We start from the raw sequence: 22,300 nt of genomic DNA on the forward strand, positions 1-22,300 counted from the left end.
CGACATTATTATGTATGAACCGTTAAATAATGTTTATTAAAGGAGATTATTAGAGGTTTAACATTCAATTTAGTTAGTTTAGTGGTTGAATAAAATGATTGTGTGGGTTGCTTAAAGCTTAATTATTAAAGAGAGGTTGATATGGGAGAAGGCAGGCCCTCCCAACATGTGCTTCATTCATCTTGTTTTTGCTTAACTCTTACTCTAAACCTAAGTCCATTCCATTCTCTTCTTCCATCTTTTTGCTTCTTTCCTAATCTCAATTGTGTTTTGGAAACATTTCAAGTTTGGGTATCAACCTCCCTTTAATCATCTCTACTAATCGGTCTGCCATTGTTTCATTCTGATCGATGTTCTGATCAATGTTCGATTAACAAACGAAGTTAAGTGTTATTTACTCATCGTAATACCAACTTTCGTCGATTCTATTTGAGATAGCAATTTCACAATTTAGCATCTTTGACCATAACTCAACTTTTAAGTAAAGTGCTATCAATGATTCGTTAAGATCTTATGTCTAAGGCTTATGGTTTTAAATCCTCTCTATAATTTCGAACAATGTCTAAGCAATATAATTTATTGAATCATACTACGATTTCAAACATCCCTGCAGACCCAATAATCTGCCAAAGGAACCCTGTTTGGAGCATTGAACGATCATCAATTCAGCTGGATATAGAACCTGCCATCTTACAGAGCTATTAACTAAGAAACAAACTTCAGATGATGATGACATTTTATTTGTGGATGTTATCTGCTGGAGATGGTGGCATCAGCAGCCTGATTGAGCTTCATTGTTTCATCTCTCTGCCTCCAAGCAGTAGAGCATTGTAAGGACAGAATGTTCTACAATGGCTGTGGGCGTGCTTGGACTATATAAATATCGTCGCCTACGACGCAGCCTTCAACATCCTGGGGGCAGCCGAATTTGCATTCCAAGAAGAAGCCGACAGCACAAAGACGTTGACCCAACTGCTCACGAAATTTCGGGTCAACAGACAGTGGTTTCTTGCTGTAGTCTACAGTCAAATGTGCCACTTCTCCATCAGCAGGGCCAGCAGCAAGAACGCGTAGTTCTTCACTGAAGTTTGCAAAGGCCAATGTTTGCACTAGACCATCAAACTTCCCCGATGAGAGACGCCAGGGCGTGCCACGAGTGCCAGAAGCCAGAGTTTCACCGAGTCCGCAGGCAATCTCAGCCTCAACAGATTTGTCATTTTGGTCGGTTGGGCTGAAAGTGTGTAGGACAAATGATAAGTCAGGAGAAAGCATTTCTTGCACCAGTACTGCCATTAAAGCATCCTTCTGAGGTACCCCAGCAGCTCGTCTGCTTAGAACTGCTCTACGAGTGTACAACGACGCCCATACTTTGCAAACAGCATTCCCAAAAGCAATTGGATTTCTCAAATTTACATTTGGAATCGAATCGTAAAGTCCAGCAGCTGACATCCCAGCCAAATCCTCGACATTCGCACTAGAACGGACGATTAAGCGTGCATCTTTAGGAAATATTGTCTCCAAATTATCAATTATGTCTTTTGTCAATTGCAGAGAGGACACCAACTCCTGGAGTTGTTTGCAGAGTTCATCTAGTTCCACTCCTACTTTGGCTGTTTCTATTTGTTCCAAAATTGATTTGAACGCTTCCAAGGAATTGTTCTGAGCAAGTGCCAATTCCATAGAACCAAATGGAATCACTGCACCTGCAGGAACTCGAAACGTAGCTGGAATCTGTAGATTCGTAAAACCTGCCAACAAAATTCATTCCTCATGGTTGGTTACGTGTCGATACGTGTGCTGGAATTAAGAGCATCCTTTCAGTGTGATATGTTTAAAGCATAATTTGAGTATGAACATTCTTGTAAAACGCGTTTCGAGTCTTCTAAAGGATTCGGGAACCAATTAAAAATCAAATATAAACCTCAATGGCCATCACTTGCAGATTTTTGTTGAGGGAAAAGATTAGATCCAAAATGTACCTTCATCAGACATAGCAGCCAAAGAAGCCAAACGACCACAAGATGCAGCTTTTGCTCCTGCAATTTGAGCATCTGCATCAGCAAGTGGAACCACTCCAGAGGAAATTCCCTATATCAAAATTCAACCGTCACTCCAGAGGGAACAAGTTCTGGGGATCTTTTAACTAAGGAAGATATGTCCATATGTGATGTCATTGAGGGATGATTTGACTACCTTTTTCGAGTAGGGAGCTCCCGAGGCACGTAACAAGGGGTCTTGCTCACTGGACTTTTGAAAATCAAGCACATATTCGTCTGGAGCAGTTTTGACAGGAAAATTATCAGTGCTACCATCTGATGAAAGAGATATATGAACTGCAGATGCCGATGCGTCCATCCTACACGTCCCATTAAACAAAACCCCACAACTCCCAAGAATAAGAACATGAACCAAAAATGATACGTAGGGGAGGAAGAGTAAAGAATATAGACATGTACGACCTCACATAATTCCCGAGAAGTGTTCGTAGAAACGAAATTCTCTCGTCGTCTTCACATGTCACAAATACAACTTTTTCCTACGAAGCCCACACACAGTTTCGTTAATACTGCCCGCTCAACAGCATTTAAGAAAGACACTATTTTAGAGAGACTGCACTTACTTGTCGAGCCCTGACACCAAGATGAGATAAATGAGGTAATTCCTGTAGTAGCACAACTCCTTTTATGTTACTCCCAGCAGCTGTTACCTGCAAATCATCAACATTAACAACAGATGAAGAACAATAACGGCACCATAGATAGGGAGAGTGATAGGGTATATTTTAGCTTCAAACCTCTTCATCACCATCAGCTTTGTTAACCACAAGTATAACAGGTCCTTCTATGGATGTTGGAAGAGACCCTGGGACGATCCTCTCAACCTGAAGGCACACTCACAATTACAGATGCACAATGGTAAAGCTCTAACAAATACTCCATGTACCTTTGAATAATATTTCGGTTGCTTACGGCGCTAATTTGCATACACAGTTCAATCTTTGTTTTAGAGCGAAACATAGCATAGGCGGCTTAATCATCAAGAGCGTTTTTTACGTGAGGATAACGTACACTACAGTTACAGACTCTACTCTTATCTAAAAAAAGGGGCTCATATCAGACCTAGCGAATAATTACAGAAATTGTTCGTTAGCGACACCCAAAAAGAAACATGGAACCTGGCGTGGCCTCTAAGACTCTCTAAAGATTCTGTTATTTTTCTCTAAAGTTTACATATGGTTACATGCAATTTCCAGCTTAAGTAAGTTATGGGGTTTAATGTGTTAATATGATGAGATAGATTGCAATGTTCGTGATGAGCCTCGCTTAAATTCTTTATGAACTTCCTCTTTACTTCAATGCTTAATTGTTGTAAAACAAATAAATATAAGAGCACCTGAACAAATGTTCCTACGACAGATCCGGGCACGAGAACATCCCAACCCTGCGATCCAAGTACGCTTCTGACTGCTTTCGAAAGAATAGTGCAAAGCTTGGATACCTGAAAAATTACACTAGAGTTTCCCAACAGGATTCAGCATCAACTCTTGGTCTACAAACAGTAATAAAGAAGAATAAAATAAAATTACCAAAATCATTATACCTAGCACGAATTTCAGCTTCAGCATACGTTCTCACGCTGTTCTCAGGGATCCCAAATGCTTTTCCAAGCACCTGAAATGAAGGCCAATCGAAGATTCGGTAGAATGTTACGAACTATCGCACTAAAATATTAAAAAAAAACGATTAGAAGAACCATATAAACCTTTATAGAAGTCTATGACAAAGATTGGATTTAAAATGGTGATATTCCACAGAAACTACAGCTACTTGGAAATTTCTGGTTGCCCACAACACCACAAAGGATATTGGTTGAATTCATTGTTCATGAACTTACCATCTAACTGAGTAGTTCTTGTGGTATTTATGAATAATAGATGTATTTATACCTGAACTTTCTCAGGGAATATTTGAAGAAGTGCTTCGGAATATTCTTCAGTCAGCCTCCGTGTTCTATCAAGAGTAGCCTTAAGCCTCAATCCCCAAATCTTTTGGCCATCTTCACTTCCTTCATTAATCAAAATTAACAAAATCCTGAGGTGATTAGCTAAGCATATAAATCAAGTCGATCAACAGAATTTAACTACACTTTTAGATTTGACTGCTGTAAATGTCAATTGATTAGAGCTATAAAGCCCAAACACCTTAATTCGGGTAACTCACTTCATATTTTTCAGCTCCTAGATCACATTGTCTACCACTAAGCTCACTTATTTACACCTAAGGATGAATTTTATTGTTTTTTTGCCAACAAGAAGAGCTGTCGAAGCTAAGGCAACGGCAATTTAGAGAGGACGGAAAAATAGGACTCGATCGTTTAGGAACGAGAAGTTAATCCAGCTGATATGTTTTACTAAAGACAACCGTTACCTTCCTTTTCAGCAAGACCTCTCTCCTTCCAAGCACAAATCTCATTTTCAATGGCCACACACTCTTCTGGCTTCCAACCAGATAAACCCAGCTGATGGGTACCAAAAATAAGGGCATCCAGTGGATCATTCCAAGAGCTTACGTTCTTTGACTTCACACTTTCTGCCAGCCAATCCGCACCCCTTTTTGCCTCGAGCACATTTAGAAATCTATTAACAGCAGTGAAAATTAGAGATCATCAGAACAAATCAACTTTCAGTTTGGAGATATGTGGAGATGATCCCATGACAGCCAAACCCAATCCTAAACTGATGAGCACAATAAAAAAAAAACAGCGAAGAACGACAACTAACTCAAGAGAGTGATTCACTCAAACATTATTACATTTCAGTTTGCTAGAGAATTAGAACTTAAAATCCTCTTCACCCTACAACTCCTAGAGCTAACATCAAATGTTTCCCTAAAAATGCCTTCACAAGTTAAAAGAAATTAGGATAGCCTAAACAGGGAGAAAAATCCAAAAGATATCTATGTTTAAAAACAATAAAAAGTTTTCACTTGTAGTAGGCTACTGCCTCTTCCAACTACGGTCAACTTTATCTCTAAGTTCGGACGGCCGTGTAAATGTTATGCAGTAAAAAGCCTCACCACTGTCACATATTTCCTAGAGAATTAAACAATTCAATTACGATGTACCGTAGGCCTCTACAACAGACAAGACAAAAGCCTCTAGGAAGTTCAAAAAATATGTACCTGCTAAGAAGAACAAATAAGTAGTCCTCAAGCCCAATCTCACAAAGACGCCACTGTACTTGCACAAAAGGGCAGAAAATAAGGCATGTAAATAATTTCAACTTGATTGTTCTATAAATAAATACTTTCAGTTAGCTTACTTTTTGGCGCATGGCTATTGCAGTATCAGAAGCATCATTTCTTAAGCCACTTTCAAGACCTCTTACGAGTATTTCTCTCAAAGCATTCAAGGATTGGATGGTTTTGAAAACCAGGTCAGTGCTTTGGTTTTGGAAAGAACTACCCAACTCGTCTGCAGCATCCAAGCTCTGGAAACAAAATACCATCTCTTCATACTCAACCTAGTTATCTAAAAATTCTCTACCAAACATTAAAAAAAATTTGTGGGAAACAAAATTCCCTACCACATTTATTATAATGATGAAATACCCCACATCTAAAAATCAGCAACGAGAATTAAAACAGAATACGTGATTCTTTTCTCCCATAAAAATCCCACGACCAAGACCTATTAAGCAACCCGAATCCTTTCATCGATAGTAAAAGTTTTTTATTTCTTAAGTTCTCTTGTGGAAGTGTGAATTTGAGAATTGAAAGCTCATGTGCATGTGAGAAGAAAATGTTGCAAATTATAATATCTTAAACAAGAGTTGAAAAGATAAATTGCATTCTAGTTAATCAATTTTCTCATTAAATTTTTAAAAAAAAAAAAAAAAAAAAAAATTACCTTCTTGCACTCCAAAAAGTAGCCAAGAGCTGACAAGCCACGTTCATCAACAGACTCCTTGATTGATTCAAGTTGTTCTGCAAGGCTGAAAATAGCAAAAACTTCTCATTTGCAGAAAGAGTATTGCTATTGGGTTTGCGCTATAAATTGATTCATCATAAAGATATTTTACTGGATTTCAAACAACTTGTTTATAGAAGGGAAAAGATGTATGTCTTAGCCCCAAGTTCAAACAAATTTATATATTAAACTATTCTCAAGGTTTGTGATTATTTCATACTAATCATCAAGATTTCATTTGACAGATCGAGCAATGAAGATGTCGCCTATCATTTACAAAATGATGTACGTACATGCCTTTGATATCAGTACAATATCATTATAATGTGTGTGTGTGTGTGAGACAGAGAGAGAGAGAAAGGATGAACACCTAAGAAAGCAATACATTCGATATATAATTCTGTACATGCAGCGCATCAAACACGAACACCTAAGAAAGACAGGATGAAGGAAGGAAAGTAATAAGATTCTTTATCTGACCTTCCAGCATTGAAGAAATCTTTCAATTCTCGGCAGAATATTTTGAACTGCTCTATGAAGGCTTCACTGTATTCTCCGGGGTTCTTGGTTATCCTTGCAAGCATTGCTTCTGTGGCAATTAAGTCTTCTGGACCAGCATTGCGATGAAGCTTGTTTTGTATTGTATGTTTGATTTCTTGCTAAAATGTGAAACCTCAATAAAAAAAACTATACATTCTACTCTCCAATGAACCAATAGGGATCACTAGCAAAAGAAAGATCTGTCAGACATTGACAGTCTTCAAGGGATTACCTTGAGGTCATGCGGGATATCATTCCGATGAGCAATATCTCGTATACGTGTTAAAGGAACAGATGCAGTAAATTCTGATTTAAAAGATGGCAAACACGGATGAACTTTTCGAATAATGAGGGCTACCTGGATATGAAAAGAAAAGAAAACTGATTTTAGCTGAGAGAAGCAGAGTCAAAAGGTAAGGCGATGAGTATAAAAATTGGACGTGTTAAAAGGTCATCAATTCATTTTCTGTTGTATCGAAAAATGAAGCTTTCATACACGAAAGAAAACCAAAGAGCCTAGAAACGGAGCCACATTTCAAAACCAATTATGAAATCGAAAATAGAGGGTAAACCATAGAAGTTAGTAGCAGTAGTAGACCTCGGGAGAAATGTCTTTCTGGGCAGACAATCGTTCTAATTCGCGAAATATAATCCTAGAAATTTCAGCATGCCTATTTGGCCTGAAATGACCTCCATCTTCAAAACAAGGGATTTGACCTGTGTTTATCCACTGAACAAGAAGGATCTTGAGAATATAGGAGTACACAGAAGGGAAAAAAAGAAAAAGATTAATAAAACAAGACGTCGAAGAAAACCTTGAGGTAGATAGCAGAATATATCAACGACTCCAGGCGCTCCTCAGCGTTCACATTTTCAACTAATAATTCACGCACAACTTCAAGCTGCACGAGTAAGAGTCGGAAAATATATTTATTCTTAGAGGTAAACATATATTGACTGAAAAGTTACAACTCAAGCTAGAAAGTTAAACAAACCCACCAAAACTCCATGAAAAGTACAGTAAAGGCCCATATCAAGAAAACAACAGAGCTATACACTTTGAATAGGAAATAAGCTATTTCCAAACATGGCATCATAAATGATGATAAGCATCCTAAACTAGAACATATTTTCATTATGAGAATCGTTGAAATGTATGAACATTTTCACGACTTAGATTCTTAGAAATAAACATGTCACTGTGTCAATGTTATATTATGTCCACGTCTCGTGTTTGTCTTTACATTTAGTCCTCCTCTGTAGCATAATTCTCGCCAAAACCCTCAATATCAAAACTCTCGTCTTAAATCGCACAACTACAGGCTCACTCTTCTGAGGCACGGATGTGTACTTGTGCCCCTCAAAGGTGGGTGACCTTTCAACTCGGTTTAGTCTCTCACTCATCCTTATCTCCATCACACTACTCTTCTAACTAACTAAACCTAACAATATAGGCATCACTCAACAAACACTACCCAAAAGTTAGCCGAAGACTTCCAAGATCAAATGAATAAAAAACATTACAAATATACCAAGAACTGACAAGTTGTTCATAAGGACATTGTACTTAGCTTTGTTCCTACATATGACCAACAGATGTGTTTAAAAAGCCTGTAACATTTGATCGTTTAAGCTACTTTCCATCAAGATTCATGCCTATCTAAATTAAATTGTTCATGAGAGGCATCCGCATCTATCAGCTAAACTCGAAATAAAGTAAGAAAATCGCGGATCGGAAAGTAAAGTACCTTCTTCCGCCAACTCCTGGCATTTTTATCTCCTTCAACCAACTGTCGAGCCAACCCCGCAAGACCAGAAGTATCCCAATTCCTCTCGGACTCTCGGTCTCGATGTTCATTAGACCTCATAAATGAGATATCCTTCCCTTTCCACTGCCCAACAAAAGGACTGGCCTCATCTTCAACCAAAGACGCATTCCCAGCTTCAATATTCTTGTCCTTTTCATCTCCTTCATTGATCTCCAACGTTTGATATCCTCCATTACTCTCCTCTGCATCCAAAGGCAACACTTCCACACCCTCCCCTGTTTTATTCCATCGATGAAATGATTTAAAGCTCCCAACCTTAGGCAACTGGAGAACCCGATTATCTCCAGATTCCCACAACAAACTCCCATCCTTCTTAACAACGGCGAACTTGAATTCCACTGACTCATCCCCTCTGAGCAGTAATTCACAAACCCACCCCTTCTCACTCCATTTCAGATGCGTAGGGTTTTTCCATGATCCCAATTCTTCAGACGACCCGAAGATTACCACAGACTCCCCAAATTTAACTTGATGATCCAACCTCACCTTCAGAAGAACCTTCCCGATCATCTTCTGCTCTTCACCTTCCCTGTTAAATCCCAACACCATCTCAAAAAAAGTCTCAATCGTAAGCAAGAGAAAAGAAGAAAGGGCGCCGACTTAACCTGATGGCTTCTTGAGAAGCGGATAAAACTCCACAAACGATCTGAGAGCCGCGCTTCCATGGACAATCGCGATTACAAAATGGAGAGAAAACCCCAGGTTGCGAAAATTTCGTCGAACGAAAAGAAGGGTTCTTACGCCATCGCAGCTGAGGCCGTGAGAGTGAGAATCTGTCAGACAAATGAACATGCGAAGAAGCTAGAGAGCAATGCGGAGCGCGAAGGGAACCCATTATTCCTCGAAGAATCGAAGCGCCACTGGTATCACTGCAAGCATTCCCAAATCAACCCAAAACGATTTCAGGCAAGATGATCCGCTCAAGTTCCGAACGGATGGAAGATATTTTAAAATTATGAGGCAATCAATCTCCAGATTAAATGTGGCCACGTGAATTTAACTAATAATTAATCATCTTTTTTCAATTTTGAAGTAAAAAAGAAGCATACCCAATACAGAAGAAGCTATGAACCGCAAAACCAATTACAACGATCCGCTGCCTTTCCAGTCATGTTTGATCTGATGCATCGGAGTGGGAAAAGAAGAAAGGTTTCCGTTTTTATCTCCACGTGTTGGCTTGTCTTCTACTGAATTTTCACAACTTTTTTGGTAAGAATTGCACGTACCCGCCTGATTTTGGCTACCCTTCCCATGTTCATCAATAAAGGTCCAATTTTTATAGTATAAAGTTTTCAAGCTTTTTAAAGTTAGTAATTATCTTGGAAGCTGAGATTTTTAAAATAGTCTATTTTAAATGTTAGAATAAAATTCTCTTACTTAATAATAGCAAGTGTGTAATAAATCCACCAATTATAGAGCTAGATCCAACTAACTATCTTAGTTTGGTTAGTTAACCTACAAAATTGGTTGACTATTTGATTTTGACCAAACCGCTATTTAAATAGTAGAGTCGTTCTACTTGGATCACAATCCATTTCTTAGAGTCTAGCGTCCTTGACGTTGTAATAGCTAAAGCTAAAGTCTACCACCGCTAGCATCAGCTAAAGTCTACAGCTAGCATCCTCTTCAAGGGACGAGCTAGTAACATCCTTACTAACACATTGTAACAGTCAAAACCTACTGCTAGTAAATATTGTGCGCTTTGACCTATTAAGTATCGTTTTGGCCCGTTAAATGAACGTTTTCACACCCTAATAAATGAATGTTTCATTCTCATTTTCAACCAACGCAAAATCTCACATATTTAGCTACAGATACTAGTATTGTATTTTCATATGTTACCGATTTCAAGTTAAAATGAGAACCACATTCATATAGACTCGTTTTGAAATTATAAAATTATTTTTAAACACTGATTTAACATTTTATTTATTCAACAAAAATATAAAATTATAATAAAAACTATGATAAAACAAATTCATAAAATTATATTATCAAACATATTTTTAACTCTCTCATATTTAAATTTGCTAACAAATAGAATCTCAAAATCTCAAAACTTATTAATTTCCTTCGACAACAATTCTTAAAAAAATCGAAAGCTAAACAACAAAACAACAAATAAAAGCAATAAAAAATAAAAAAAATCAAAACTTTCCTCTCCTAAACTACATCCTTCCCCTCTCTGTCCTCATCCACACCGTCCATAAATCTCTTCCAAAACCAATGCTGTTTCCACACTTTCTCCGTCATCTCCTCGATCGGAACCCCCTTCGTCTCCGGCACCAAATAGATCACAAAAAGCGACATTAACAACACCCACCCAGAAAAGAACAGGAAGATCCCAAACTTCATATGGCACAGCATCGACAAAAACGACTGAGCTATGATGAACGTGAACAACATGTTCATACACACCGCCACACTCTGCCCAGCCGATCTCGTCTCCAACGGGAACGTCTCGCTCGGAATCAGCCATCCCAACGGACCCCAAGACCAAGCAAACGACGATACAAAAGTACACACCATCAGCACCACCACAATCGCCGTCCCCTGCGACATCTTATTCGTGTTGTCCCCCAAGTTTAACCCCAACACGACGGCGATCACCATTTGGCTGATGAACATTTGAACTCCAGCTTCCAACAGCAGCACTCGCCGACCGAGCTTGTCGACGGAGTAAATTGATACCAATGTCGAGAGGACATTGACAGCCCCTGTTATCACAGCAGAGTATAGCGACGCGTCGTTGCCTAAGCCCAATGTGTTAAACAGAACCGGCGCGTAGAACATGATGGCGTTGATTCCTGTGAGCTGCTGGAAGATTTGGAACATTATAGCAATCACCAATGGTGGGCGGTTTTGTCGCATGAGGAGATTCTTAAATGGGTGCTTCACTTCTTGGGCAATGCGGCTGGCTTCGACGATTTCCATGTACTCTGGCTCAATGTTCTCTGTTCCTCTGATTTTTCTTAGAACGGTTTTTCCTTTCTCCAAATGCCCACGTTCGATCAAACTGTTCGGAGTGTCGTCGACCAATAACGCTCCGACAGTCAATAAGGTTGCCGGAATGCCAGCCAGAGCTAATGACAGCCGCCATCCCCATCCACCTGCAATCCTGTTCCACAATTCATTTGAAAAATTCAATATCTTACAAAATTAAATTCTGGGTATGATTTGTTCTTACTTGGATGTGCCGTAATTGATGAGATTAGCGAAGAGAATGCCGACAGTGACATCAAATTGAAACAAGATATTCAGGGCTCCACGAATCCTCGTCGGAGCTATCTCCGACAAGAACAATGGGACAGCTTGGTTGGCAAATCCAACGCCGCAGCCGAGAGCAAGGCGACCGAGGATAAGCATGAGGAGACTGACAGCGGTGGCGTTAAGAACGGTGCCGACGATGAAGAACACACCGGCGATAAGCATGGTGAGTTTCCGACCGAGGACTCTGGTGGTGTAAGAAGCGAAGAAAGTAGCGGTTAAGGCCGCGAGATAGAGTGAAGAAGTGAACAATTGTAAGCTGTGATTGTCGTATTTACAGTAATTGCTGTCGTCCATGGCGTGTTGCTGGGTTTTCTCGTACACCACCGGGAAGAACTCCTTCAAGAACGACGGCATCGACGTCACTCCGCCTGCACCGGCATCGCCATTGTTGATCAAAAGAACACCATAAAATTAATTAGAAAAAAGCATTAAAAATTACCGGAAACTCCGACATCGTAACCGAACATGAGCCCTCCGGTGGCTGCCATTATACAGGAAATAATCACCGCCGTAGTGACCTTGGCCTCGAACTCTGTGCCGCCATGACTACCGGAAAAACCTCCCGCCGGCATGTTTATAAATGAATTCACAGACGATGAAATTGATCGATTGCAGTGAATGGTTGCAGAGATTTTATAGACAAAGGAGTCAGTGAAGAATGGGAGAGTTAATTGGATTGAGGAAGATAAGAAAATTGGCTAAAAATAGTTTAGAAGACTGTTTCTACTGAATTATCCAATTTCTTATCCATGATTATTTATTTATTTGTTTTTTGAAAATATCTCTGTTTATGTCTATTTATGGAGGAAAATATTGAAACACATTAAATTTAAACAAATCTTTTATATTTATTTTTTAAAAAATATATTATCCGAAAAAAAATATATTTTATGGATTTTCAAAATATAAACATTTTCTTTTAGATAAAATTGTTATCTTTTAAAAGTTTTGAATTTTGTTTATTTTTTCTAAGAATATTACATATATATTTGATTTTAAATATTAATATTTCCTTTTGCATAAAATTGTTATTTAAAAAAAATTAAAGATAAAAATTTTGAATTTGAATTGAATTTGGTATTTGAATTTGAATTTTGTTTATTTTTTCTAAGAATATTACAACATATATATATATATATATATATATATATATGATTTTAAATATAAATATTTCCTTTTGCATAAAATTGTTATTTAAAAAAAATTAAAGATAAAAATTTTGAATTATAATTTGAATTTGGTATTTGATATTTATGGCTTTCATGATTTTTTTTTTTAAATTTAAATGGTTAATTCGTTTTGGATATATATATATATATATATATATATATATATATATATATATATATATATATATATATAGTTAAAATGAATAAAATTGAATAGATGTAAAATGGTGTATTTATTAAAACTAATTAATAAATAGTAATCTATAAACTATACTTAAATTAATTGAAATAATTTAGGGTAAAAAAAAATTGATTTTCTTTATAATTATTTATTCAAACATAATTATACCTCTATTAAAAAGTTCATTGATAAATGCATTATAATTATACAAAATTTATAAAACTAATATAATAAAAAGTACTTCGGTTAAGCTAATTTAAATATTGAGGAGACTCGTGGGGAGCTGAACAAGGCGAAAGAGGCTTCATTAGTCTCGATCTCAATCGATGATGAGATTAAGGAGGGAAAATGGGTCAAGCGATTCCGTTCCTTTTTTTCTCGTTTTCAACTCGATTTTTTTTTTCTCTTTATTTTCCCCAACATGGTCCCATAATTATTGGGTTTTCTTTTGAATTTGATTTATTCTTTTGGTTAAAATTGAACCTTACAATTATAATCATTCTAATTTTAAAACCTAAAAACAAAAATGGAAAGGAAAGGAAAGAATAATCCATTAATTGGATGGTGAGATTACAAAATGGTTATGTTTAGAAGGTTCTATTGAAGGACGTAAATGCTTTGCCTTCTATGGCTGATTCCACTCAAAATCCTCCTCACCTTCCTCTCTTTTAGTCTCCTTTCAACCGAACGTGTTCTTGGTTCATGCCATCGTTATAGTGACAGGCGTTGCCTATTCACCTTCAGGCGCCAGCCTCCTCCGTATACGATATCACGATGTTACACGAATCTATGCCATTCGAAATTATGGAGCTATTTTGTTGAACCCATTGCATTGGGAGGCATCGTTGTTACAAAGTTGTCTCGAGATTCTAGGTAGCGTATCGTGTGCTGATGATGAAAAATGGAGAAGATCATATTACCAAAGTGTACTAATCCGATCCCTTTTGTTGCTTTGATGTCCTTCGTTCTATGCTCAATATTGCTCTTCCTTGATTACACTGCCTTGTTTGAAACAAGAAGAAATGAAGCCACTGCCATAACCGATGATTATGCAAATTCATCACAACCCATTTCTCTAAACGACTCCATTGATCCAAAACCAGAAGAAACCATTGTCGAAGCTGAGATCATGAAAGAACCAGAAGAAGCCATTGTGAAAACTGATATCAGTTCTTCCTCCATTTCGCCACCAGCCAAAAGATCAAGAAAAAAAGCTGCTCGTCACAAAGAAAGATCCAGCAAAACCAAAACCAAAACCAAGACCAAATCAAAAAAAGCCCGATTCAAAACGGAGGATTCCTCATGCAAAGGGAGATACATTTACATTCATAATCTTCCCAAGAAATTCAATGAAGGTTTGGCTAAGAGCTGCAAATTACCTCATATGAAATGGTCAGAAATCTGCAGATTCGTGTGGGAAAACAGGGGATTAGGCCCAAAAGTTGAAAATTCCAAACGAGTATTAACCGATAAAGGATGGTATTTCACGAACCAATTCGCATTGGAAGTGATTTTCCATAACAGAATGAAGCAATACAAATGCTTAACGAAGGATTCCTCTAAAGCCTCAGCGATTTTTGTGCCGTTCTATGCAGGGCTTGATGTTGGACCTTACCTTTGGGGATTCAATGCCTCAGTAAGAGACGAAGGGTCAATTGAAATGGCGAGATGGGTATCACGAAGAACAGAGTGGAAAGCCATGTGGGGTAGAGACCATTTCTTGATTGGAGGAAGAATCACTTGGGATTTCAGAAGGGACAATGGACAGGAATCAGATTGGGGCTCAAAGCTCATGCTTTTACCAGAAACCAAGAACATGACGATGCTGACAATCGAAACAGCGTATTGGAACAATGATTTCGCAATCCCATATCCCACTGACTTCCACCCTTCAAGCGACTCGCAAATCACAGAATGGAAGAAGAAGGTGAAAAAACAGAGGAGGCCCTTCCTTTTCGCGTTCATAGGAGGGCCAAGGCCATCGCAAGAAACCTCCATTAGAGGGGAGCTGATAAGCCAGTGCAAGGCCTCAAAAAGCTGCTCGTTTTTGGCCTGCATCCCTGGGGAGAAGAAATGTGGTGACCCAGAGACAGTGATGAGCACGTTTTTGAGCTCTGTTTTTTGCCTGCAGCCACCAGGGGACTCATTCACGAGAAGATCGATCTTTGATGCCATTATAGCTGGATGCATTCCTGTTTTCTTCCACTCTGGAACGGCGTATGCTCAGTACATTTGGCACTTTCCAAAGGATCACAAGAAGTACTCTGTTTTCATACCGATGGTTAAAGGGAAAGAGGTGAATGTTAGTAAGGTTCTGGAGGGAATCTCTGGTAAAGCAATTGTGGGTATGAGAAACCAGTTGATAGGAATGATTCCTGGTGTGATTTATGCAGACCCCAGATCGAGATTAGAGGGTTTTGAGGATGCTTTTGATATTTCTGTTAAAGGGATTCTTGAGAGAGTGGAGAGGGTGAGGCAGGGGATTAAGGAGGGTAATGATCCAAGCATTGGTTTTGCTGATATGAACCCTACAAAGTTTGAAATGCTTAGACTTACATGAACAATTCAATTCCTTCCATGGTTCATTCCGTAAATATAAGAGTCGTGAACTAGAACAGTAAACGATACTCTAATATTTTTACAGGTGAGTAAACTTGTATCATTGCATGGAATAACTTTACATGTAGGTTATTTTGTTCGCTCTACTCTAAATTTAAGTGTTAATCATGACGAAATGGAAAACAATGAATTTAGATAGAGTAGGAATATGTAGGTCTGTTTAATTCAATCTTATACTAGTTTAAGCCAGAATCGATCCCATAAAGCAAGACGAAGACAAGTTATCCTTCAACTTCGAATGAATAAACAATTTCTCGAAGAAAGAAGATGAACATAAATTTTTTTAATAATTAAAATGTCCCATATTAGTTGGGTTGTCAATGTATTTGGTAAGAGCTCCATTTATTATTATCAAAAAAGAAGAAAGAAAAAAAAAAGCTGAATTTATTAAAGTTACTTACATCACCAAAACCCACTCCATAGAATTCTTTCTTCCTTTTTATTTTTTTATTTTTTATTTTTTATTTTTATAATTAATTAATTTTACTTCTAACTCTATGAAGTCACTTAGTTGGCTATCTAAATTTCAGCTATTAATAAAAATCTCTTAACCTAACCTAACTAATAATGAGAAGAAAATATTTTTTTAATAATTAACGTTTCAATAATTTATCTGTAACTTTTATTTTATTTTTTCGTTATTATAACTAACAAAAAGTTGATTTTATCTTTTCTACCTGTCGATATGAAATTATTTATTAATTATAAAGTCGATGTGACATGAATTTATTTCATACGAAATACTAAAATAAAATTTATTAAATAGACGAATATAAAAAATAAAAAATAAAAAACAAATCAAAACATAATTTTAAAAAATCAATAAAACTAAAATCTATACCCTACAAAGAAAATTAAAATTTTGTATTTAATATTTAAAAGGAAGAAGCTAGTTATAAGAAATTTTAGCAAATAATATGGAATAATTTTAATATTTGAAATTATAAGGATTAATTTGCAATTAAACGGAAAAAGAAATGTTTGGTGGAGCATATTTGGTAGCATAAAGAGATGAATTGAAAATACGAAGGAATGATATGAACCAATGAGAAAATCCACCCACTTTGAAAATACTTATAAATATATAATAAATAACCTGACCCACATGAAATAATAATGTATGAATAATTTGACCTAACGCTTACCATCACTTGACTTGAGACTTATCTTTTGCTAATCACTATTCGTCCAAAGAAATGTTTCAATTGATTTTTGTGATTCCATGTGTTCATCATCACAGGTTCACCGATTGAAATAAACTTGATAGATTAATCAATTAATATACTAAGAAGTGAATCCAAAATCTGGAATATATCACATGGACTAGGAATCAATTGACTGTGAATACTGAAATCATTCAAACTAACACAAATTACAACAATATGGCTTCGCCGAATCCGTTAAACAGAAACGCAACATGAAATCGATCTCGAGATTTCGAAGATGAGTTGCAGACAGAGCAGTAAGAAACACAAGCAGAATCAAACGAAGAAACAGAGAATATATACCTGGAATTTCGAAGAAGCGCGATCCGATTGCGATTGCGATTGCGATTAGGGAGGATTAGAGGTAGATGTGAAGTTGAAGGACGAAGGTGAAGAGGCAAATTAGGGCGAAGAAGATGAGGGAATGGATGAAAATGGAGGCGCCGCTGGTTTGGAAGTTGCCGAACTGGATGAAATGATGGTGGCCGGGGACTTGAAACAGAAGGCCAGGGGATAGTAGAAGAAACAGAACCACAGCCACGAAAACTGGGCCCCAATCCGCCATAATTCCTACCTTTCTGTGCTTCGGTTTCTGAAATCTGACTCATCGAGTGCGCCTCCGCCCACCGCCTTTTATATCTGGTCGTGATACGTGAAAATGCCCTTTTTCACTTTTTACCCAGTTTTCGAAGCAGTCTCATAAATGTGACAAAGTCTTTAATTTCTGAAGGCTTGGTTTGTTCGATAGGTTAGAACAAGTGTTGTATAATTGTTGTTCCGTTGTCATAAGAGTGCGATTGTGACAAGTGGTATCACTGTATAACGAATTATTCTTGCTAGATCTTATTGTATTTAAACGAAAAGCTCGTTTGAATGCCACCTGTGTAGACAAGTTTCTTCAAATCATTATTACTCCTAAAAAATACAACAAAACTCGAACTCGTTCTTTTATTTGTCTGTATTCTTTGTTGAACTTAAGCTTTCATTGTCACTTCGTATATTAGTATCTACACTTTCAACATCCACAACTAGACAATAATCGTGGTATATGTCATTTGTTTTTTCCCGAGCATTCTATCTTGAATGCCTCACATTAAATTAAGTCAATTAATAAATTATTAGTAAAATAAAAAAAAAAATCATAATTTTTAGATTTAATGATTCCTATCCTTATTCAATCATACTTCAATCAAGTCATTGTATATAAAGTATGGATAGAGGTAGCCATTAAATAATGCAAAAATTCACCCATATGCAAAGTGTGTATATATATATATATATATATATATTTAATTAATCCATATGCAATACTTATAATAAATAATATGACGACCCACATGAAATAATAAATTAGTAATTTGGTCTACCTCCTTACAATTTTCTATCTATCTTTCACACTATTATTTTAACAAATTATAGCAAAATTAAGGGAGAAATTATAATTTCAATATAAATATTAATAAATAACTAAAATTTATTTTGGGTGTGGGTGAGTTTTCAAAAAATTAGTCTGAGACTTAAACGAGTAGGATTCAATTCCTGATGGCCCCATCATGCCCTCGCACTCCATGTTTCATTAACGTATCCATCTTTTACTCAAGTGTGGCTTAATTTTCTTGAATTTAGGTAAATTTTGATTTTGATTTTAAAAGAAAGAGTGGAAGAGACGGGTTAAGAGAGAAAAATCTATGTCGGGAAAAGGATGGAGAGAATAAAAGCAAGAATACAAACATAATCTCACGTCAAATAAGGAGAGTTAAATAACTACAACATCGATACAAAGTGGTGCGAAACGAAAATAAAAATGATGAATTGAAAGATCCATTACAAGTAAGAATGGATGAGAGAACGATGGAATCAGACGTAGATATGAAGATGGAGGACGAGAGTGAAGAGGCAAAAGAGAGCAAAGAAGATGAGGGAATGAAGAAAAATGGAGGTAGCGCTGGTCTCAAAGTTGCCGAATTGGATGAACTTGTCGGCGCCGTGGACTTGGAACAGAAGCCCCGGCGATAGCAGAATGAACAGAATCACTGCCACAAGAACAGGGCCCCAATCCGCCATTCTTCTTCTTTCTCTTTGCTTTTGCTACTGTCATCTGCCTCTGGTTTATGCTGTTTTTATAATTGGGCGTTCTTCAAAACATGACAAATTATAGGTGATTAGAGATGTATTTAATTATACCACTTTCATTGGACAACGACTCTATTCGCTTTCATATTAGCATACGTTACTTCAACTAATTATATAAATAATCACAACCATTTATATAAATAATTCCTGGATTAACTCATAACTCATAATCTACCATCTATTTAACTTGCAAGATTCCAACCTTACAAGTACTTACTTCGAATGGGTAAGAATGAAAAATAAAAGAAAATTATACTCCCTCCCTAGTAAAAATAATTCCTGTCAAGAACCCAATCCAAATTTTCCAACTCTCCCTACAAAAATAAATGAAAATTTCATCAATAGAGATTGAAATAGGTGACATAAACGAAAACGATTTCTCATCCCTATTTCATAGACACCTCTATTATAGCATCTACAAACAAGTACTTGTAAGCTCAGGATCCCGTTAGCTATTGCCTTTACTCGGGATCCCGTTTAGCTATTGCCTTTACTTTCAGCTTGGCTTTCTCTCACTCGATCAACATCAAACGTCCTTCCCATTCCATTCCATTCGATCACCAACATGCTCCATTGTGTGATGCCGTTGTGGTGGAATCAATTTTATTCTGAACATTCATATTTCAATTTCCATGTCGTGGAAGTTCTATCAACATTATGTGATGAATGAATATAAAACATTATTTTTTCCACAGGTATAATTGCATATAATACACTCTCATTCGAATAAGCACACACTGTTTCATCACTTGAATTGGAAGAGTATTGAGCAAATCACTAGAATTTGAACAAAGTAATCTACTTCATCAATTCTCAATGACAACCAAGAAATTCAACCTTGCATAGGCACACAATTTGAAGCATAAGCACGATAAGATATAATCCAAGTTCCAATTTAAAATGTCTAAAAAAACTGAAGGGTGATTAACAAACTGGTTGAATAACCTCACATTTCAGGCCTCCCAATGCCATGAACTAATCTCAACTTCAGGCATAGTTCAGTCGGAAAATGTCATTCAGCACATAGAAGCTTCCCTGTGGGGTTGGCATCAAATGGAACATCTAAAAGCACAAAGTAAATACATTTTGGTTAGAAATATTTACTAAGCAATTTAAGCCCTTTAAAACTCAAGGACAGAGTTGAACAACCTAACCAAATCCTACGAAGAACATGGATTCACAGCTAACAACAAAAAAGAGAATTGTTCATATCGTTCAGCCATAAGTTCATGTCCTGTAGTTACCTATTAAAAACTGTGCCTTCTTTTCCAATCTTGCACATATATTAACAAATTCTAAATTCTTTCTTCCCAGAAGTTCTCGACATAATTGAATTTGTTTCATAATGAGATAAACAAGAAAGTAATACCTATTCATCAGTGTGTTCTATTTCATTATGTTACACACAATACATATTCACTAATATTGTTATTCACAGACTATAAAATATACCGTCATAAATACCATCATTCCTTAATTTGTTTTAACAATGCTTTCATGATTCATCATTCTAAAACAAATAGTCAAGGAGAATATAGATCATGATCACAGATTCAATGCGTCATTACTTTCTCTCAAAGATGTCATCATGATAAGCTAGAGAAGTCATAACATGCATAGATACTAGAAGAAAGACATGGGACGAGGCAACGTTTTTATTCAAACATAACAGCAGGGGAACTTTCTTAGTCGCCTCACAAATTCCCAAGGATAAAAGCAGCATCCATTAAGGACAAGTTTAGCACTAACTTTTCAGAGTTAAATAATCAAGTGCCTTTTTTTCTAACTAGGCCCATGCTGATAAATCAGCAAGATGGTCAAATGAACTTAATCCACAAGATTTCTTCTAAAAAACTAAGAACCCAATAGTAAAACATGAACCATCTCGACGTGCCGAACCCGCCAAATACCAAATACAATAAAAAGTAGCAAACAAGCATATCACGGTCTCAAGCTTGATCTACAGTACCGTTATCCAAATATGATACAAAAAATCCTAACGAAAACCCTAGATCTACATGATGAACAAATACGACGCAAATTACCCAAAACCTAATGATACTTCAAGAGCACAAACGCATAAATTAGAGAAACACAACATCAATTCAGTCAAGGAAACTCTATAATAAGGATCGATCGGCTAACTCCAAGAGAACACAAGATCCAACCGAGATCAATCCATAAATACAACATCAATAGCCACAAGGCTCACGAAACCGCAACAAATCAAGCAATATCTTCAATAAGAAAACACATTACCTGACTGAATTTGAGAGCATGTTGTTCTCCAGCGAGTTGAAGATTGCCGCTGACGAAGACGAGCACGCCACCGCTAGGGCCAGAAGGCTGGCAATCGACGGTGCTAACGGAGTGTTGGCACTGCTGGAAGGGAAGGCTAGTGAGCTTGGCGACAATATTCTGCGAGCCTTGGATCTTCTGACCTTCAAACGTCAACATGGAATTGTCCTGGTAGAGATTAGCAAGACCGCTTCGATTGGCGTCGAAGGTGGAGTAATAATGATCGACAAATGCCTTAGCCACCGCGTCGGGATCCATCCCCATAACGTTCGATTCTGCCGCCGGTAAACTGCAAAAACACCAACTTTTCTCCGCCCTGCTTGAGAACGACGCAGAGTTTTACAGAGAAAAACCTGGATACGACAGCTTGAGCCGAGGGTTCGAGAGATGGAGGGTTAATTGGGAATTTATAATGTCGACAATATCGAGGGTTAGACCCGTCCGGTTCGTTTCTTTTTTTCTTTTTTTTTTTAAATATAATAAATTTAGGTTTAAATTTTTTTGAGTCCTAAAATTGCGTTTTAAGATTTTAATGGAAGTGTAACAGTTTAGTTTTTATATTTTATAATTATTTAGTTTCAAAATTTTTAAATACTATAAAAATAATATAAAATCAAAATGAATATATTTAAATTCCATAGAATTTTATTTTTTTATTTTTTAACTCTGCAATCGACACGAGCAAAGAATTTCAACTCGTGAATGTAACCCACATCCATACGAACCCTAGACAACACCTCGCTCATGCAAGTGGCACTACTCAATTTCGATCTTATTCAATCTCGATTGCCCGACATCTAAATCTAATTTATTATGTTTGACTCCAACACCCAACCTCATACGATGAACAAAGACCTAGACCTATAAAAATTGACTGACACAATTTTCTATAATTGCATGTAGTTACTCAAATGTACGGCACAACGACGATCCGTTCTTGATTGCATTGATCATAACATCATCCTCTCATAAAAAACTAGGACTACAAAAACAAGTAATCCAACCTTATCGTATACTATTTATTATTTTAAAATTTTATGTAATGGATAATACATTGTTATAAATGAAATAAATATAAATATAAATAAT

At 36.8% G+C, this 22,300-nt stretch overlaps 6 protein-coding genes across 7 annotated transcripts; 1 reads left to right on the plus strand and 5 right to left on the minus strand.

Annotated features, from left to right (window-relative positions):
- Positions 1 to 530: 530 nt before the first annotated feature.
- On the minus strand, positions 531 to 9,537 carry LOC111439141 (phosphoglucan, water dikinase, chloroplastic-like). 2 transcript variants are annotated; one of them, XM_023076883.1, is made up of 20 exons: positions 9,386 to 9,537; positions 8,942 to 9,205; positions 8,256 to 8,865; positions 7,323 to 7,409; positions 7,106 to 7,237; positions 6,740 to 6,865; positions 6,448 to 6,626; positions 5,908 to 5,992; positions 5,321 to 5,488; positions 5,181 to 5,233; positions 4,428 to 4,636; positions 3,947 to 4,065; positions 3,601 to 3,671; positions 3,394 to 3,511; positions 2,795 to 2,881; positions 2,621 to 2,707; positions 2,460 to 2,536; positions 2,194 to 2,356; positions 1,980 to 2,088; positions 531 to 1,748 (listed from the first exon to the last, which is right to left on the minus strand). In XM_023076883.1, exons 2-20 carry the CDS (start codon positions 9,169 to 9,171, stop codon positions 847 to 849), a joined length of 3,612 nt encoding a protein of 1,203 aa, XP_022932651.1. In that variant the 5' UTR covers positions 9,172 to 9,205; positions 9,386 to 9,537; the 3' UTR covers positions 531 to 846. The 2 variants fall into 2 exon arrangements, with proteins under 2 accessions (XP_022932651.1, XP_022932650.1); XM_023076882.1 differs by lacking the exon at positions 9,386 to 9,537 and having other exon boundaries at positions 8,942 to 9,317.
- An 849-nt stretch (positions 9,538 to 10,386) lies between these two features.
- Positions 10,387 to 12,178, minus strand: LOC111439191 (sugar transport protein 13-like). Its single transcript, XM_023076963.1, has 3 exons — positions 12,046 to 12,178; positions 11,524 to 11,974; positions 10,387 to 11,454 (listed from the first exon to the last, which is right to left on the minus strand). The coding sequence occupies exons 1-3, from the start codon at positions 12,176 to 12,178 to the stop codon at positions 10,500 to 10,502; spliced, it is 1,539 nt and encodes a 512-aa protein (XP_022932731.1). The 3' UTR covers positions 10,387 to 10,499.
- Positions 12,179 to 13,851: 1,673 nt separating this feature from the next.
- Positions 13,852 to 15,937, plus strand: LOC111439161 (probable xyloglucan galactosyltransferase GT14). The gene is made up of 2 exons (XM_023076924.1): positions 13,852 to 15,519; positions 15,550 to 15,937. Exon 1 carries the CDS (start codon positions 13,858 to 13,860, stop codon positions 15,514 to 15,516), a length of 1,659 nt encoding a protein of 552 aa, XP_022932692.1. The 5' UTR covers positions 13,852 to 13,857; the 3' UTR covers positions 15,517 to 15,519; positions 15,550 to 15,937.
- Positions 15,938 to 16,824: 887 nt separating this feature from the next.
- Positions 16,825 to 17,404, minus strand: LOC111439163. Its single transcript, XM_023076926.1, has one exon. It carries the CDS (start codon positions 17,343 to 17,345, stop codon positions 17,139 to 17,141), a length of 207 nt encoding a protein of 68 aa, XP_022932694.1. The 5' UTR covers positions 17,346 to 17,404; the 3' UTR covers positions 16,825 to 17,138.
- Positions 17,405 to 18,492: 1,088 nt separating this feature from the next.
- Positions 18,493 to 19,013, minus strand: LOC111439164. The gene has a single exon (XM_023076927.1). It carries the CDS (start codon positions 18,842 to 18,844, stop codon positions 18,638 to 18,640), a length of 207 nt encoding a protein of 68 aa, XP_022932695.1. The 5' UTR covers positions 18,845 to 19,013; the 3' UTR covers positions 18,493 to 18,637.
- Positions 19,014 to 19,614: 601 nt separating this feature from the next.
- LOC111439162 (nuclear transport factor 2B-like) lies at positions 19,615 to 21,612 on the minus strand. The gene is made up of 2 exons (XM_023076925.1): positions 21,173 to 21,612; positions 19,615 to 19,975 (listed from the first exon to the last, which is right to left on the minus strand). Exons 1-2 carry the CDS (start codon positions 21,473 to 21,475, stop codon positions 19,901 to 19,903), a joined length of 378 nt encoding a protein of 125 aa, XP_022932693.1. The 5' UTR covers positions 21,476 to 21,612; the 3' UTR covers positions 19,615 to 19,900.
- Positions 21,613 to 22,300: the final 688 nt, after the last annotated feature.

Source organism: Cucurbita moschata, unplaced genomic scaffold (genome assembly GCF_002738365.1).
Source record: "Cucurbita moschata cultivar Rifu unplaced genomic scaffold, Cmos_1.0 Cmo_Scf00086, whole genome shotgun sequence".
NCBI classification, from domain to species: domain Eukaryota; kingdom Viridiplantae; phylum Streptophyta; class Magnoliopsida; order Cucurbitales; family Cucurbitaceae; genus Cucurbita; species Cucurbita moschata.

What these genes read in the sequence shown, in the direction of transcription:
- LOC111439141 (XM_023076883.1), bottom strand. Translation starts at nt 9,171, where the DNA reads ATGGGTTCCCTTCGCGCTCCGCATTGCTCTCTAGCTTCTTCGCATGTT. An exon ending in ATATCCCGCATGACCTCAAG is followed by an intron (nt 6,627 to 6,739) that starts GTAATCCCTTGA and finishes TTCACATTTTAG; the next exon opens with CAAGAAATCAAACATACAAT. An exon ending in AGGTCTTGCTGAAAAGGAAG is followed by an intron (nt 4,066 to 4,427) that starts GTAACGGTTGTC and finishes TGATTAATGAAG; the next exon opens with GAAGTGAAGATGGCCAAAAG.
- LOC111439191 (XM_023076963.1), bottom strand. Translation starts at nt 12,178, where the DNA reads ATGCCGGCGGGAGGTTTTTCCGGTAGTCATGGCGGCACAGAGTTCGAG. An exon ending in TTACGATGTCGGAGTTTCCG is followed by an intron (nt 11,975 to 12,045) that starts GTAATTTTTAAT and finishes ATGCCGGTGCAG; the next exon opens with GCGGAGTGACGTCGATGCCG. An exon ending in ATCAATTACGGCACATCCAA is followed by an intron (nt 11,455 to 11,523) that starts GTAAGAACAAAT and finishes ATTGTGGAACAG; the next exon opens with GATTGCAGGTGGATGGGGAT.
- LOC111439161 (XM_023076924.1), top strand. Translation starts at nt 13,858, where the DNA reads ATGGAGAAGATCATATTACCAAAGTGTACTAATCCGATCCCTTTTGTT.
- LOC111439163 (XM_023076926.1), bottom strand. Translation starts at nt 17,345, where the DNA reads ATGGCGGATTGGGGCCCAGTTTTCGTGGCTGTGGTTCTGTTTCTTCTA.
- LOC111439164 (XM_023076927.1), bottom strand. Translation starts at nt 18,844, where the DNA reads ATGGCGGATTGGGGCCCTGTTCTTGTGGCAGTGATTCTGTTCATTCTG.
- LOC111439162 (XM_023076925.1), bottom strand. Translation starts at nt 21,475, where the DNA reads ATGGGGATGGATCCCGACGCGGTGGCTAAGGCATTTGTCGATCATTAT. An exon ending in ATGCTCTCAAATTCAGTCAG is followed by an intron (nt 19,976 to 21,172) that starts GTAATGTGTTTT and finishes TTGTGCTTTTAG; the next exon opens with ATGTTCCATTTGATGCCAAC.